General features: G+C 35.9%; 2 protein-coding genes across 3 annotated transcripts; one reads left to right on the plus strand and one right to left on the minus strand.

Annotated features, from left to right (window-relative positions):
• Positions 1-1668: 1668 nt before the first annotated feature.
• Positions 1669-8616, plus strand: LOC121787557 (casein kinase II subunit alpha-like). Its single transcript, XM_042186329.1, has 10 exons — positions 1669-2045; positions 2143-2272; positions 3200-3394; positions 4467-4624; positions 6749-6839; positions 7235-7300; positions 7614-7696; positions 7799-7862; positions 7960-8028; positions 8227-8616. Exons 1-10 carry the CDS (start codon positions 1759-1761, stop codon positions 8284-8286), a joined length of 1203 nt encoding a protein of 400 aa, XP_042042263.1. The 5' UTR covers positions 1669-1758; the 3' UTR covers positions 8287-8616.
• Positions 8617-10459: 1843 nt separating this feature from the next.
• On the minus strand, positions 10460-15074 carry LOC121787384 (BTB/POZ domain-containing protein NPY5-like). Of its 2 annotated transcripts, none has more exons than XM_042186093.1 (5): positions 14917-15074; positions 13783-14398; positions 13052-13121; positions 11639-12814; positions 10460-11502 (listed from the first exon to the last, which is right to left on the minus strand). In XM_042186093.1, the coding sequence occupies exons 2-5, from the start codon at positions 13842-13844 to the stop codon at positions 10924-10926; spliced, it is 1887 nt and encodes a 628-aa protein (XP_042042027.1). In that variant the 5' UTR covers positions 13845-14398; positions 14917-15074; the 3' UTR covers positions 10460-10923. The 2 variants fall into 2 exon arrangements, with proteins under 2 accessions (XP_042042027.1, XP_042042028.1); XM_042186094.1 differs by having other exon boundaries at positions 14813-14918.
• Between the last annotated feature and the right edge of the window lie 2333 nt (positions 15075-17407).

Below are 17407 nucleotides of genomic sequence, written 5' to 3' on the forward strand. Positions count from 1 at the left end.
GCATGAAGACATGTCTTGCTCTTAGATCCGTTCAGTATTATACCACACCAATGTCATCTTATTCCAGTAAGGCTTAGAAATAATCGGACTGACATTGCAACCTTTCGCGATAGGTAGTCAAAGCCCATCTAGGTTGTAAAATTCTTCTTTCTCTTTTGCAAAGCATTGCATAGAACCGGCCATGTTACCTTACAGTGGACGTCGCCCACAACCGGTCTACTAAGCAAAAGACTTAGACTTTGTTTACTTCTTATGCTTTTAAATGTTTATAAAACATCTTATAAATGCACAAGTAAACACAATTTAATAATAATAGTGATTCTATATGTGCGGAACTGTTCGAATAATACTGAATCGGGTTAAAAGTGGATTGTAGAGTTTTTCGTATATAAGCAAGATTCTATTCGTGCTCGAAACATGCTTTTCAGTATACCAAACCTAACATTTCTATCATAAAACCGGGCATTTCCACCATTAAACTGGGCATACTCACTGGACCTGGGCGTTGGACATGTTTACAGGACCGCAGGCAAAACGCTCGGGCCGGGCGTTTTGCTTATGCGTTACAATTGTTGCATTTTTCACCCCGGGTATAAATAGGACCTAGGATTCGACTTCAAAGTGGATTCCACACGCCCCATAAGAGTTTTTAAGGTCTTGAGAGTAGATTGAAGAGACGGAGAGTCACAATCATCAACAAGATTGAAGACGAAGACGAAGACGATTTGCCATTCAATCCACTCTTGGGATCATTTTAATTAGTTTTCCTATGTCCAATTCAATTTCTATGGATTATTCTTGTGAACTTGAGTTGAATATGAGTATCTAAACATTTTGTAGAGTTTTGGTGAAGACTACAATGAACGTCTGGGGTTAATTCAAGGACTTTTGATTACCTTTGCTCTTGTGATTTCTTTGTTTTATTCTTGTGCTTTTTCAATTCAATTGCTTAGCTACCAATTGAGTTTGTTGACCTAGAGTGAGGGCTTGAACCTTTTGTTTTAAGGAGTTAATTGTGAACTATTAGAAGGAGACTTCAATATTAATAGTTAATCAACGGGTTGAGTGCACTCAAGAGGGGGCTTAGCCTAGACAAACGGCTTTCCTAGTAATCCTAGAAATTTCATTTGGGTAATCAAAATTGTTGTGTTAATTGCGTTGTGTTCGTTGTAGTTGGATCCAAGGCTCTACCCTGTTCTCTTATTTGAAACTTACCTTTTATTGCTTGCTTTTAGTTTGTTTTTGTTCAATAGTTACAAAAACCAAATCAAACTCTTTGGATTGTCTAGTAGTTAAAGTCAGTTCATGATACTTGAGTTTGCACAATTTATCTATGTTGGATATGATATGCCTACGTGTTTTATGCTACATTAGCCCCGTACGCTTGCGGGTATTTCTCGTGTTAAAAATAATTCGAGTCAGTGTCTCTATTAACAAGCAGCAGAAGGAATACTATATAAAAATAAATAAAAACTAAGCTGATGAATTTGAAAATGCTGAAACATTGGGTTATACCTATAACAACCATAATTTACAAAACTAAATACTAGTACTATATGATTACAAAAATTTGTAATACTGAAAAAACTCAAGAATTGAAATGTAGTGGGTCCCACCAAATTCCAAACCCTTTGTGACCTTATCCGTCGCCTAAATTGGGAAAAAGAAAAGGGAAAATGAAAGGAGAAAAAGGGAAAAGGGTTTCCATGGAAAAGCAGAGCATCACAGCAACGCCATTATATTAACCCTTACCCTTTCATGGCCGTAAGGCCCCTCCATTTCTTCGTCTCGCGCCACCACCCTCAAATCTCCCTCCTCCACAATATTCACCACTACCACCACCAACCTTCGCCGCCGCCGCCGCCGCCGCATCAGAAATTAACCACCTCCGTCAGCCGCCGCTCCCTGCTCGATACCATGTCGCAGAAGATCGGGAAAGCGATTAGGCGGCCTGGAGCCCCTTCGAAGGCGCGGGTATACTCTGACGTCAATGTTATCCGCCCTAAGGAGTATTGGGACTACGAGGCGCTAACTGTTCAATGGGGGTAATTGATTGGGATGCTCGATTCATTTTTTTTCTCTTTCGAATTTGTTTGTTTTGGCCTTTTTTTTATTCCTTTTTGCTTCGATTGGTTGCGGCAGGGAGCAGGATGATTACGAGGTGGTGAGGAAGGTTGGAAGGGGGAAATATAGCGAGGTTTTTGAGGGTATTCATGTAACCAATAACGAGAAATGCGTCATCAAAATCCTCAAACCTGTTAAGAAGAAGAAGGTCTCGTAATTTTGTATATTCTGATAATTTATTGTTTCTCGTAATAATTTCATGGCAGGAAAATATTAAGATTTTGTGTTTCTTAGGTGCTATGAACAAGTAATTTTTACTAATTCCAGCTGCGGTCTGTTTTTATGCCCTATATGGATTTATGGGATTCTGAGTTCCACTATGGAGATTCTCCAGCTATCAGCTAAAATAATCTGTTTATGCTTTAGTTATATGACTGTGTCATGCTTTTAGCTTTATGGTGTGAAGTTAACTAGGTCCTGGACAGAATAATTGCCATTCATTGTACCATCTCTTACCTCTGCATTATAGTTTGCTAATGAGAATTGGGGAATACGGTTGAGGAATGATTGTCCTTAAGGCTTAAACAAAGAGGTAGAAGAGAGAATGGTTGTAGAATGATTGTCCTTAAACAAAGAGGGAGAACAGAGAATGTTTATATTTCTGAACACTCTAACTCAATCAAGTAGAATTATTGACTAGAAATTTCCTGGAGATCATGGGTCAGAAGATCCTTGTATCACTTAATTAGGAAAGAAGTCATTATCCATATCCCTGGGATTCACATCATTTTTGGCTAAGCAGAAGAAGCATTAGACAGAGAGGATTTAAGGTTTGGTTTCTGTTTTTTTTTGTTTTTTTGTTAATTGGGGGTTTTGTTGGAGGTAATTGACAGTAAGACTAAAGAACACTGAGATGAGAAATGGAAAAGATAAATGCCAGAATGGAGGAGAATTCACAAGAACTAAGAAGAGATAATATGAATTTAGAAGAAAAAAATGCAAAGTGGAAGAAGTCTTGTCACTGGAATACCTATTCTGGTCTTAAATTAAGAGCTTGTTTAATATACTTCTCTCTGTTGGTTGTAACTGTTGTAAGGTTCTCATGAATCATGATCGGTAGTATCCATTTCTGCAGATCAAGAGAGAGATTAAGATTTTGCAGAATCTCTGTGGAGGGCCAAATATTGTGAAGTTGCTTGATATTGTAAGAGATCAGCAATCAAAGACCCCCAGTCTTATATTTGAACATGTGAACAATACTGACTTCAAAGTGCTGTATCCCACTCTTTCGGACTTTGATATTAGATATTACATATATGAGCTTTTGAAGGTAAGTCTCTTCTTTCATCTTTATTTACATTTCTAATAATCTTTGGAGATTGAAAATTTGAAACAATGTTCTTCATATTTCTGGTCCTTATTAATCTTCATGTTCTTTTTTACACTCTTCATGTATTGATTACTCTAGGGATTCACTTGCCATGTGCTATTCTATCGTTGTTTTAGTCACCAATTTTGTTTTTTTGTGCACATTTTGTATAATCTGTTGAAGGACAATGATGCTAAATGGATCCAGTCCCAAAATTAGACATTTTATATGGATGTCCGTTATCATGATTCATGGCTCCTATCCTTCCAACTTGAACTTGGAGAATAATCCCTCCGTCCCAAACAATAGGCCTAATAGAGTGCGACATGGGTTTTAATAAAAATGGTTGAGTGTATTGTTAGTGGAGAAAGGTTCCACCTTAAAGCAGTGTTAGTAATAATTAATAAATGCATTGTGGGTGGAGAAGTGATGACTGGTGAGCTATCTGGTAGTAAGTGTAAATAAGTTGATATATTGAGGATAATATGTTGTGGGGTAGTGTATAAATGGAAGAGTCTTATCTTTTGTCGACGTACCAAAATGCCAACATGAGACTATTAATTAGGGAAGGAGGGAGTATAACATAATTTTAACTATAGCTTGTCTGATTTGCTTTAATTTGTGGCATGCATTTAGCCATTTCCTAGAATTATATAGAGTAAATTCAAGGACCCAATTATTTTTTGGTGTTGAGAAGAAAAATTGACAAGCAACAAAAGATTGTTGAATTGCCATAGGCTTTGCTCTTGATTATGTGGTAGCAGCTCCAGTGGCAATAATATTTACAAGCGTGGCTCCAGATCTAGACTCTGGCATGCATGTGACTATGACTTCTCGAACTTGACACTTGAATACAATAAGCTTGTTAGTTTAGTTGACTATTTTGCTTTTTAAATATCAAAATGAGCATGTGCTTAATTAACTGAATTAGTTACCTGCACTAACCTTATCCCGAGCTCTTCTTGCTGTGATGGAATGATATATCCTGAATTCCTGATGGGGAAGGTCTGAAGCTTTTTCTACTGATATACAGGCTTTAGACTATTGCCATTCTCAAGGTATCATGCATCGGGATGTGAAGCCCCACAATGTCATGATAGATCACGAGCAGCGTAAACTCCGCCTTATTGACTGGGGACTTGCTGAGTTCTACCATCCAGGGAAAGAGTATAATGTTCGTGTTGCTTCTAGGTTTGCCATCGTTCTTCATGTCTGGTTTTACACTTTTACTGATACTGTCTTGTCTTGTTCTATATACCCTATTTGATAAACTGTACTTCCCTAACCATTTTCTGAAATTTCTATTGCTTTGTTGAAAGAATAGTTTCTAATTGTTCTCTCTGTTTCTGATAGGCTCTTATTTAGTTAGTGGAAGAGAATCACAACGGATAATTTATAAACACCACTTACAATTTAAGTGTTCCTTTAGGCCTTAACTTAGTGTAAATAATTTTTATTGATGGTCTTAAATGGTTATGATTTCAAATATTTGTTTTCTGATTTTAATTATTTTGCTTCTTTCTATTCTGACATACTAATCATGCTTCTGATTCCTAAAAATTTGTATTTGATATGTGGTAAGCTTATTAAACCATGGGCATAATGTGGTCTCACTAAAGCCCTGTGGCTTCATGTCAGCCAACTATATAAAAGCTTACATTTTTTTTGTTCTTATCTAGAACTCCTTGTGGATTAAACTTGGATTGTAGTCACAGGTTACTGGGTCATGCAAACGACAGAACACATGCATAAAGATCTGTGCTAGATACCAATTTGAGTGATGCATTATCTTGACCTAGACAGGAAGTTATAATTCTGAAAAAATGATGGTTTTGCTCAATGAGAATTCAATTTTAATTCCATAAGTCCAGTTTCGAGAAAAATAATAGAGATTTTTTGGTTTAGTTGAAGTGATTTAAATCTTTAATGACGAGTGTTAAAATGGACTCTTTACTCTTTAAAATTAAAATGCTGGACATGTATTCTCAAACTCGTAGTTTTGAGATGCATCTATTTTCGTGATCACATACTTGATTAATAAGCCTAATCATTGTGATAATATGATATTTTATTATTAAATGGACCAATTATTATTGAATATATTTGGTCGACCAAAAAATTTGAATCATTAGATGCATCTAAATAGGTAGTAAATACTGGTGTTTCTCTAAATTGATTTCAAGTGAATATGTTTAATCTAGGCAGATGCCTGTTAGAGCATCCACAACCGTGCTCTTGCCAGCGGCACGGTTGTGGGCCCGGGCGGTACTATTCATGCCTGCTCTCTGGCAAGAGCACAACACCCACAACTGTGCTCTTCCGCAAGGACGAGCACAATTAATATAAAATTCAATTACACAAAAACATTTTCATAATACTAAAATTCATTAAAAAAACCACAATAAAAATAACAAATTACAAATAAAATAAAAAGACATAATTAAAATCCTAAAAATTAAAAATTACATAATTAAAATACTAAAAATTAAAAATTACATAATTAAACTCCTAAAAATTAAAAATTACATAATTATTGGCCGGTAGCCACTCGGAACGCCCGAATCTTGGGTGAGAGGAGGGGCCGAATATTCCGTTTCCGGACTATGAAACGGTTGCGAACCGAACCATTCGGGGTTCCAACCGTGAGAGCCGCTTGGGTTGTCGTCGTTACCGGACATAGTGGTGTTGTAGGGTGTGAGAGGAAGATGAAAATGGATATGAGAGATTGATGATGAGAATTGTGTAGTGAAAGTGTGAATTTTTTGGAGTGAAATTGGGGGTATTTATAGATGAAAGTGTGTATTTTTGGGGTAAAAAAAATAAAAAAAAATTAAAAAGTGGGGAAAAAACGGTTATAAACGGATATAATTTTTTGGGGAAGTGAAATTTTTTTTTTTATTTTTTATCGATTTTTTTAATAAAAATCCGATTTTTTTAAAAAAAAAATAAAAAAATGTTTGAAACCAACGGCTATGCCGTTGGCGAATGGGAGACCGCCACGTGTGCGTCCGCTGGCACGGACGTGCTCGATGCATCGAGCAGCGCCGTGCCAGCGGCGCGGTTGCAGCGGTGGCGGTCCTTCGCCTTGCCGCTGGCACGGACGGCGGTGGCGCCAACCGCCACCGCTGCGGATGCTCTTAACTCAGACTCTTCTCCTAGATCTCTGTTCAGTTATAATATTAATTGTTGAAAGTTGGTTACAGTTTCATGGTCACGAGTACATGCTTTTGTTTGATTATATTGCTTCTAACCGTTTTAAATTTATACACACACATATATATATATATATGTATAATTTTTTTGCTACATGCGCAGATATTTTAAAGGCCCTGAACTTCTGGTTGATTTGCAAGATTATGATTACTCCTTGGACTTATGGAGCTTGGGCTGTATGTTTGCTGGAATGGTATGCTCTTTTTTTACAATCTGCCTCTTGTAAGATTTACACTCCAATTCTTCCACATATGTGCTAGTCAATAATTAGGTGGTATACAGTGTACTATTGGTAAGAACATATAAATTGGTGGGATTCTTTTCAATAATAATGCTAACCCCTCTATATGTCTTTATATACTGATGAGAAGAATCAGACTGCTTCCTTCTCTTTTCTAATATAGACTATGAGTATTGCAAATTGCATCTTAATATCTATCCTAGCTGTTCTTCCTAAAGCCACAAATGAGGGACTTTTATCTGTTTTTTTTGTGATGTGGATGGAGGATGAGATTTGGGAATTTAATTGGTCATACCTAAAATAAATATTAAAGTTCCTGACTGTAATTATGCTTATATGGTGTACAGATATTCCGCAAGGAGCCTTTCTTCTATGGGCATGATAATTATGATCAACTGGTCAAGATTGCAAAGGTATGTTGAAAGATAACTCTCTAAAATCTACTTCCACTCGTGCTCATTTTTTCTTTCAGACAGTTCACATGACAGAGAGTGGAATGCATCCTAAGTTCTAGCAATTAATTCTCAACTTCTGTTGAATTAGATTATTGGTTCCTTCTTGGTTTAACTGCATCCTTTTTTTAGTATAAATACCAAATAAGTTTATGATAATGACAGTTTTTGAAGTGGATGATTAATATGCAAGTAGATTCATTACTGGTTTCATGTTAGTAGTTTAAAATCTTGGTACAACCTAGTAAGGCATTGAATCTTGATGAAATGACAGGTATTGGGTACGGATGAATTGAATGCCTATTTGAACAAGTACCGCTTGGAATTAGACCAAAATCTTGCTGCTCTTGTTGGAAGGTGAGATATATGAAACTTTGCACTTGCTCTTCTTTTTTTATCCGTACATAAATTTTTAGTGGAAGTTTAGAAGATAATACTGATTTTATTGTGCCAATATAGGCATAGTAGAAAGCCATGGACAAAATTCATCAATGGTGATAATCAACATTTGGCTGCTCCTGATGTAAGCAGTTATCCATTTGGCTACCAAGAACCTAATTTCCTTTTAAATAAGTTTGTGATATAATGTTTGACTGAAAATATTCTTTGATCATCTGAAGGCAATTGATTTTGTTGACAAATTGTTGCGATATGATCATCAGGAAAGGCCAACTGCAAAGGAAGCAATGGTACCTTCTCTTTTCACTTGACTGCTTCGAACTTCTAATGAAACAGTGAATTATCTTTCTCTTTGCGGAATTCAAGATTTGGAAATAATATTTGTCCTTAAAAACATTTTATTCAATTTATCTCCATCTGCTCTAACTCTTATTTTATACTCTAAAGCATATCTTTTGCTCCTGACTGATGGTTCTAATCTTGTACAGGCCCATCCTTATTTTAACCCAATAAGGAACTCAGAAAGCCGCAGAAGTCGCGGCCATTAGGATATTTGAAGGACGTGTCAAACTCAAGGTTCCTATTTATTCTTGTTTCGCTTGTAAACTTGTACCGATCGTTCAAGTTGAGTAGCTCTGCATGCCGTGCTTACCATCTGATTCATCCGCAAGTTTGATGGGCATCAGCGCTTTGTGTGGGTTTTATGGGATGGATTTTTTCATGGTTGATTTTGCTTGAAAATGAAGCAGAAGTTGTGTTTCGCTTTGGTATTGATTGCCTTCTAAATTCATCGTTGTTGAGCTGTTTTCTGTACTGAGATCTGCTAATTATTTTCTGCACAATTTTAATCCTACAATACGTTCGTCGCCTTTCGTTCAGGCATAGTTTTTCAGACCTAGTATTGACAATTCATATCACCTCCTATCTCGGACTATTATAATCTTACAACCTCTCAACTCTCTCTTCTCTCTCTTGCTCTCTTCCCCTCTTTCTTCTTTCTGTTGCTGTCACGACGCTCTCTTGACGGTCTGCATCACCCAAAAAGAGGAAGGTGTCAAGACCATCATAACAAACCTCTCAATAATTTAACATTTTTACGTCCTAATAATTTCGTACTAACATATACTTCCTCCGTCCATGAAAAATAGGATACATCGTGAATAACATAGGTTTTAATGTGGAATTTGTAAAATAAGAAAGAAGGGAAAAAAAATAAGAGAAAAGTAGTGTTTGTGGAATGTGGGGTTCATATTATTAATAAGAGAGAGAGGGAAAAAAGTAAGAGAGAAGTTGTTGAAAACTCATCTTTTTTAAATGTGCTCTATTTGGACAACCAAAAATTACAAATGTGCTCTATTTTTTGTAGACGGAGGGAGTATCAAATTAAAAATAATTTTATAAGAATTCAGATGTCAATTGCATATGTTTTGATATTAAAATTTGAATTTTTTTTATGAATTTTCGTATTTTTCGATAAGTAGATAATATCAACATAGTTATCATAATACTCCATCCGTCCCATAAGAATATGAACTCTTTCCTTTTAAGTCCATCCCATAAGAATATGCACTTTCTAATTTTGAAAAGTCTTTTCTCTCTAATGAATTGGGGACTCATTCTCCACTGACAATACTTTAATTACTTTTTCTCTCCACCTATTTCATATTTCACCAATTTTACATTAAAACTCGTGCCTACCTCAAAGTGCATATTATTTGGGGACGGAGGGAGTATGTCAATATGATGCTTCTACAATGTCAATATGAAATTGTGTTGACATTGTCATGTCTTGATGTTGATAGATTTAATACTATATTGTATTGACATTGTGTTCATAAACCCTAAATTTGATACTCCCCCCGTCCCAAAGAAGATGGCACACTTGGGAGAGGGCACGGGATTTTAAGAGATGTTGTTTTGTGTGTCAACTGGTGAGAGAAAATATAATTTTATAATTGATGTGAGAAGAAGCTTTTTCCAAAAGAGAAAATGTGACATCTTTTGTAGGACAAACTAAAAAGGAAAGTGTGACATCTACTATGGGACGGATGAAGTATTTTTTAATAATAAAAAATGAAAGGCGAAATTACACATGACAATTTATAAACCATTAGATCTCTAAAATCTTATGGTCTTAAATTAGTTGTAGTGAATAATTAAGAGATGATTAGCAATTTATCACACCTCTGATCAACTCATTCTAACAAAACTCATCTTGCTTTATCTTATACTGTATTGCGGAAATGACATCCATGATGAATTTTGACCTAATTGTACCAAAAAAACGCGCTGATGCTATATATATAGTATATTTTCATCGCCTGATCATAAAATAATGTCTCGTTCTTTATATCCCCCATCTAACAATTACATGATATATACACGATCTCAACTTCACATTTTTCAGTGAGAGTTCTTTTCTATTATATTTTTCATGTAACAATTCTTCAAAACTTAACAATCCATATTCTCTAATTGGCGTGTGGTCGGTAGTAAATTCTGTTAAATATATATGCCCATACAAATGATTGAGAGTTTGATAAGAGTTGCATGAATAAGTTGACAAGCTTAATATTAATCATTAGGGTTTATAAATGTAGTTAAGTTGCATGGTTAGTTGGTTATTTTATCTTGCTTCATCTTATACTGTGTCATGAAAGAAAGTGGTCATCTTCAAAGAGGCAGGAGTATATAATTGTTATAAAAACTGTTTGTGCAATGTATCAGTGGCAGAAACTATCAATATCTGCAATCTTTATGCCCAACTCAAAATTTCATACTGTTGAGAATACATCTAAAACAACTAAAGATGCACAATGGCTGGCTGTAAAAATATCCTTTGGCCAATTACAGTTACAGATACACACCAAACCTACCTTTTACTATGCCAAGGATAAAAGCCGACAAGCATTTTCTTGTGTCGATAAGCTCCAGAAGTGTCGAAAAATTATTAGCCAGTCACTCTCTCCTTCTGTTGCATCTGGATGACACTAACATCTTAAGGAAAACCAAGGAGCAAAACTTACAAATGATTGTTACTGAACACTTCCCTCTTAGTTTAGAGACGAGTAGCCCGACTATTTGGATGGGTTACGCCTTGTTCTAGACTCCTGTACGAATTCTAGCTGCTATTCTCCTTACCTGATAGATCTTTGTTTAAGCAGAGGATCTTGAGAAGACCATTTTCACTTTGTTACCTGTGATTTCTTCGTCGTTTGATTTTGCATCATCCGCACAGCCACTTTCATGGCCTCTGTTTCTTCCACGCTGGTAGAAGCACGGCTTTCAGATGTATCTGAGCTACTGTTCTCGCCTTGTCTGTCTTTGTTTGACCATAGTCTCGTGAAGATCTTCTTTACTTTCTTGGAAGTGACTTTATCAGCATTCGATTTAGCATCATTTACTATGACACCACTATCCCCTTTATTTTCTAGCCTGAGACAAGCGAGCTCCGCTTTCAAATCCTTAAGCTCCTCAGATGTCTGGTCCCCGTCCCAATCTTCATCCGAATTGGTAGTTGCAGATCTGGAGCTTCCACAAGATCCTCGTGGAAGCATAGCCTTTACAGAGCCAGGAAGATCGGGAGCGTTGTTCCCTACAGCTGCTGTTGCTCTGGTTTGCTCGAGGAAAAGAACTTGCACAACCACCCGCAATGGAAGCCTCTCATTCTGTACAGCGTGCGCACATGCATCAGCGGAAAGCTTCCTGCAGTCCATCAACCGACAAATTCTCTTTTTCTCACTCTTTGTCAACGCTGGGTGTTCCTGCAGAAAATATGATAATCAATCAGCGAAATTCAAGTTATCGTATATACTTCAGTGAGAAGGATTTTATGGTTATGATCAAATTAGAGATGGAATAAGAGTGGGGAATTTTGATATATGGAATGAACAAACAAACCTTGAGGTACATGTCAATAGCACGGTAAATCCCATCATGACTCAATCTTGGAAAGGCCGAGACCATTTCAGCCAGATCGACAAATTTGGACAGAGGCAACAAGACATCTCTGGCTGCTTCAGCCAAATAACCATCAACCAATTTAGCCACCTTAGCCTTGGAAGCATCGGAAATAAATCCAGGACATATCTCGTTGAACTCATTATCATCGGGACTACCAGTCTGGATGCTATCTTCTTGCATCACGAATTGCTCAACTAACCCATGTACGACGTCTATGTTACAACGGGCTATTTCACCAGTTGAGGAGCGAATAATTAGATCCGCAACAGTTACCTCATCAAGTTGTTGAGAAATTTTTAGCATAAGCATCCTTCTCCCCACTTCATCGCAATCTAACATTATGGATGTATGTAACAATTTCAGCAGAAAATCGCAAGGTACAGAACCTTTCTCATTTGGCAGCAAAGATGTGATTGCATCAACCAAGTAACAGTACTTCAGGCGATCACTTCCTTGTAAGGTGCTATTGCTAAAAATAGGAAGCCTTCTCAAAGCATACGACTTTAATGATTCACCTACAACATCTGCAGACATGCTTCCTTTGGCAATAATTGTTGTAATAACCCTCTTGTATAAATCAATTTGAAGGTCACACAGGTCCTGCACCCACCAATCGTTTGGCACTGTTTGTAGTTTCTTCACACCGTTCCATTTTTCTTCATGCTCGTTCTCAGATACAAGCTTGTTATGGTTATAAGTGTATGACCAGTCTACTTTCAAAGGATCAGTGCAAACTTTGGTGGCAATGGAGTCTAGGCAGTGGTTGACAATCTTTAATTTTTCTGACCAAGGAAGAAAAGAATTTGTTGTTCGAAGTACAATTATGGAGTCTTTCCAACTCCGGAAAATGCTAGAAGTGAGGAAAACATCAATCTTGTATATAAGATTTCCTTTCTCAACAGTCTCATACATTTCCAGGTACTCAGCTGCACAACGAGCTGCAACGACGTTGTAGGCATTTAGTGTCACTACCATTCCATAACAGAACTTAGCACATACTTCAAATGCTGCAGGTCCACCCGGAATATCATGGATGTCAATTTCATCGTTGTTGTCGCTACCCACACTGGTGACAAGCTTCTGGAGCTGAGAACTCTTGGAGAGGAGAGGAAACTAAAACAAAATGCAGTTCCATTAGTGACTGGCCAATGAGCTATAACAATTGAGTTTAGTGAACAGATTGAAATGAAAAACAAAACATTGGCGTTTGAGCAAGCAGAACTCTAGCAAATCTCAGGTATAGAAAGTACAAATCAAAGTTATTTAACTAAAGCAGTCTCCTAGACAAAATTGAGACAACTTAAGTCTTTTGGCAAAATATAGTACATAGTCTCAATGAATTGATCATACCTTATGAACATAAAACTTGACATCTCCAACACTAACAACCATGTCAGTAGCCAACTCTGTTGCTACATACCTGAAGATAAGACATGGTTAGTCATATTTGCATCATACATTAACAGTTACACCACGTTTCAGGCTACTATCACATGCTTTTACCGTCAACCGATTAAATCAATCAAAATAGCAGCAAGAAAATGAAGTCCTATCCTATTTCACAGTATCTGGCATTTTAATAGCTGAACTCAAACATCTACTTCTTGCAGAAGGGCTCAAGTGGTATAGGCCATTCTTCAATCAAAGATTGACCTTAATCTATTGTAAAAAACCTATAGGCTGCTACAATCAAAGAGCAACCATCTTTAACCTATAGTATTGCATTAGTAGACTCTATTTATCTGCTCCATATTGGGCAAGGGTTAGATTGATGAACACAAAACACTCAGTCAATTTTGAGCTGGACAGAGTTTTACCTAGCTGGCTTGTCCCACTAATGCTGAAATGCAAATATAAATATAAAAAGAAAGAATGGTAAATTTGATTTGAATTAGTATAGCAGTCTTGTTAGCATGGAATCTTAATAATAGTTCAAATGCAAAATTATTAGAGCAGAGACCAGTATAGATACATGGTAAATGTAAACTCGGGGCAGCAATACTTATATGCAAAAACAAGAATGTGTCAAATTAAACATTTACACAGCTGCTAGCAAGGATTTGATGATAGACATAGCTAACCTTATAGTGTCTCCATCGGTCTGAAACTGGTCAGGCTTTGATCCAAGTTTCATAAACTTCATTTTGCAGGTAAAGTGTGCTCTAACCTTCAAAATATTGATCCCTTGCCTCCTATAGTATAGTTAAACCCGCAATCCACAATTCAATAACGCAAACCGAAGCAAATTGCAGTAGTTGATAGGGCAATTCCAGGAATCAGCAACTGCAACACTTTTTGAGGACTTAATAGGAGGGATCAAGTAAAAGGGGGCTAATGCCACGTGACGAAACAATGTGATGATGCAAGAGAACTTGATATTTTGATGAGAAGAAGGCCAAAATAAGATAATCACTAGTTTGCTTGGTTGCAGTGGCAAAGGCTTAGAGTAGAAAAAGTTTACGACAGGATAGAGCGAACAAAAACGACCAATTAAGTAAAGAAGATGCTCAATATACTCTTGTCAAATACTGAAAACATCCCATGTGCTCAAAACACTTGATACCATCAACCTTCCTCATTAGCTATCAATCGCCATTACTAATCAAAGAACAAAACCACAGGTCCACTTTCACAAATCAAGATCAAGAATCCACGTTACTCGACAACACTTTTTGGATCAATGAAGTCCGGAGAGACCTATCAAAACCAAACATGATCTTGTTATGAGAAAATAAGCACGGCCAAACTCGGCAGACAAATGGAATCCAGCTAGTTTTTGGAAGATAGCGTAATCAATGGTTAAAAACAATCCAACACCAACACCAACATACAGTAAAAGCAACTGATAAATTCCCCCAAATTAAGCATCAAATCCAATATACCACCCTATCAAATGCAAAGAAATCAACTAAATCCCAAAAATCAAGAACTCCCCCCAAGAAAAATGGTAGTAAATCATGAAAGCACACAAATTGAATCTTTAACCAGACCCACAATCAGTAACCATGTGAAACCAAAAAAGCACCAACTCTCACACCCTTATACTTGCATCAATCAATCAATCCACTAAGATCAAAGAAAGCTCAAACACTCAAGAAAAATCAAACAAACCTATCACACCAGAAAAGGAAGAAGCGAGTGGAAAAAGCACTATTACACAAGCACTACAACTTTAGGAAACGAAGAAGGCAACAAAAGAAAGCAGAAAACCAAACCATGGAAAAAAAAGATGTGTTGTCGCTAATGTTTGACAGCCACCATAGCAACACCGTGTATTCACAAAAAAGCCACTTCTTCTGAGAATGTTTTCACTTTGCAGAGTCTCTCCACCAAAACCCCCTTTATTCCTCCCCTTCCTACTCCTTTTTATACTACATGAATCATATTATTACCACTACCATTTTCCCTTAACGTTTAGTTGCATAAAACTGACTAAAGTTGAGATAACATATGGATTAATTAAATAAGTGAATAAATCAAACAAACAAGATAAAGTTTTGATTTTTATTTTTCTAGCTTTGTTTAATCTGAGAAATTTCGGAATATGGGTGTCAATCCGCTGGTCTTTCGAAATTTGGGATTAAATTCCCTTACCTTTTAGAAAATGGGATCGAGGCGCGCAAATTTTTCGTAATAAGGGTTTTTTAAGTTTTTCTCTTTTTTATATTTCTTTTTCTTATTATTCATTTCATAAAATATATTAAAGGACCATCTTCTCCTTCTCCTTCTCTATTTCCCTTTCTTCATCTCCTTCCCGTGAACTCCATTAGACCATTACCTTAACTGTTTCTCCTCAATTTTTTTGCATAAAGAGTGATTCATTCCACTACACTACCATTAACTTTCTTTTTGTATTTTCAGAGTGAATAGTTTATGCAAATAGCCAAATACTAAAATAAGTTGCAAGAAATTGGAAAAATCAATAATTGAATAATTTTCCTCTCGTAATAGTATAGTTTACTACTGTGGTTGCAGTATGAGAACGACTATTTAATTTTGATCTCTCACATTATGTAGATTCAGTTAAATTCAATCAGATATTTCGTCAAACAATCACAAACTATATCAACTCAAATTACGCATTCTTACATTACTCGTTTCATTAAGGTAAATATGCTTAAAAATTAGTACTCCCTCCGTTTCACTATAGTTGAGGCGAAACTTTTCGGCAAGGAGTTTAAGAAATGGATGTTGAGTGTGTTGAATAAATTGATAAAAATAAGTAAGAGAGAAAAAAGTGGAGAGAATAAAGTAGAAAGTGAATAAAGTAGATAGAGAAAAGTAAGAGAGAGTAAAGAAAGAAAGAGAAAATAATTACTATATATAGAAATGACTCAACCATGAAGAAACTTCCTGAAATGGAAAAATGACTCAACTATGAAGAAACAGATGGAGTACTTATTTAGGAAAAGTAGGTTGAGTTGTTACCTCGGAATTTCTTATTCTGACCGATCAAATGAATTTGTTAGAGATAGGGAGGAGAGGATGGTCCATTAATATATTTTATGAGAGGAATAATAAGAAAAGAAGTATAAAAAGAGAAAAACTCAAAAAACCCTTATTACGAAAAATCCGCACGCCTCGATCTCATTTTCTGAAAGATCAGCGAATTTAATCCCAAATTTTGAAAGGCCATTAAATTGAGACCCATATTCCGAAATTTCTCGTTTAATCTGAAGTAATTCGGTGTAAGTCCACGGCGTGGGGCGGCGTCTTATTGAGATTTGTAGCCAATGGAGGCTTCTCGGTCTTCAATAAATTCCAATGGAATGACAGTTCGATAACTTAATTCGTATTTAAATACAGGATTGAGTAAATTTTGGCTAATCTTTTCTAAAATTTACTATTTGCGTAATGCACTTTTTCTGTCTTAAAATGTAAAATGAAAACAAATTGATTGGATTGAGGAAATTTTGGCTAATCTTTTCTAAAATTTAGTTCTTAATCTTCGCAAATATTTACTGCTTGGAGGAAATAGTTCCTATTAAATTAATTACATTAACCACCCAAAATATCTAGCAAGTTCAACGTGAGATTATCACATGATACATGAGATTGACTTTGTTACCAAATTGTATCATATTTAGTTTAATTTATTGAAAATGTGGTTTGTTAATTTTAATTTAATTGAGAACTACATCGGTCTCTATCAAAGTTTGATCGAAATGTGGAAGAAAGTGTCAAGGTTTCCTGGAAAACTGTTGCCACACTAACTGATGACTTTTTATAATTATATTTTTTTTTTCTGATTGGAAATTCGTCGAACATTATCTACCAACTTTTGTAATATGGCATCCAAGTTCCAACGCTGTGAAATACACTTTTATATACAACTAAATAAATTGGAGTAAATTAATGTTTTTGATCAAGAAAAATGTGGCCCAAACATCAAGCATCATAAATTGAAATAGAATATGTAAAGAAATGGTATGGAGTCACATGGGACACTACTAATTATGCTTACTTTGGGGTTAAGAGTTCAATTACACCTAATTTGCTTTATTTACTTGATTAGTTGATTTTAGTAAACTAGTAGTAGTTAACATTGATTATTCACGATAAGTAAATAATTAAATAGTTAAATTGGAGTAAGTAAAGGGTTGATAAAGAAAATTGTTGCCCAAACATCATAGATTGAAATAAGAGAAATTTCAATATAAATGAATGGTGTGGAGTCACATGGGACACTAATGATGCTTACTTTGG

The sequence above is a fragment of the Salvia splendens genome, chromosome 22, assembly GCF_004379255.2.
Source record: "Salvia splendens isolate huo1 chromosome 22, SspV2, whole genome shotgun sequence".
NCBI lineage: Eukaryota > Viridiplantae > Streptophyta > Magnoliopsida > Lamiales > Lamiaceae > Salvia > Salvia splendens.

Excerpts from the sequence above, each read along its gene's own strand:
- LOC121787384 (XM_042186093.1), bottom strand. The coding sequence starts at position 13,844 with ATGAAGTTTATGAAACTTGGATCAAAGCCTGACCAGTTTCAGACCGAT. Across the intron at positions 13,122-13,782 it reads ACCGATGGAGACACTATAAG|GTATGTAGCAACAGAGTTGG; the intron begins GTTAGCTATGTC and ends TCTTATCTTCAG. Across the intron at positions 12,815-13,051 it reads TCAAGTTTTATGTTCATAAG|TTTCCTCTCCTCTCCAAGAG; the intron begins GTATGATCAATT and ends ATTTTGTTTTAG.
- LOC121787557 (XM_042186329.1), top strand. The coding sequence starts at position 1,759 with ATGGCCGTAAGGCCCCTCCATTTCTTCGTCTCGCGCCACCACCCTCAA. Across the intron at positions 2,273-3,199 it reads AACCTGTTAAGAAGAAGAAG|ATCAAGAGAGAGATTAAGAT; the intron begins GTCTCGTAATTT and ends CCATTTCTGCAG. Across the intron at positions 7,863-7,959 it reads AACATTTGGCTGCTCCTGAT|GCAATTGATTTTGTTGACAA; the intron begins GTAAGCAGTTAT and ends GATCATCTGAAG.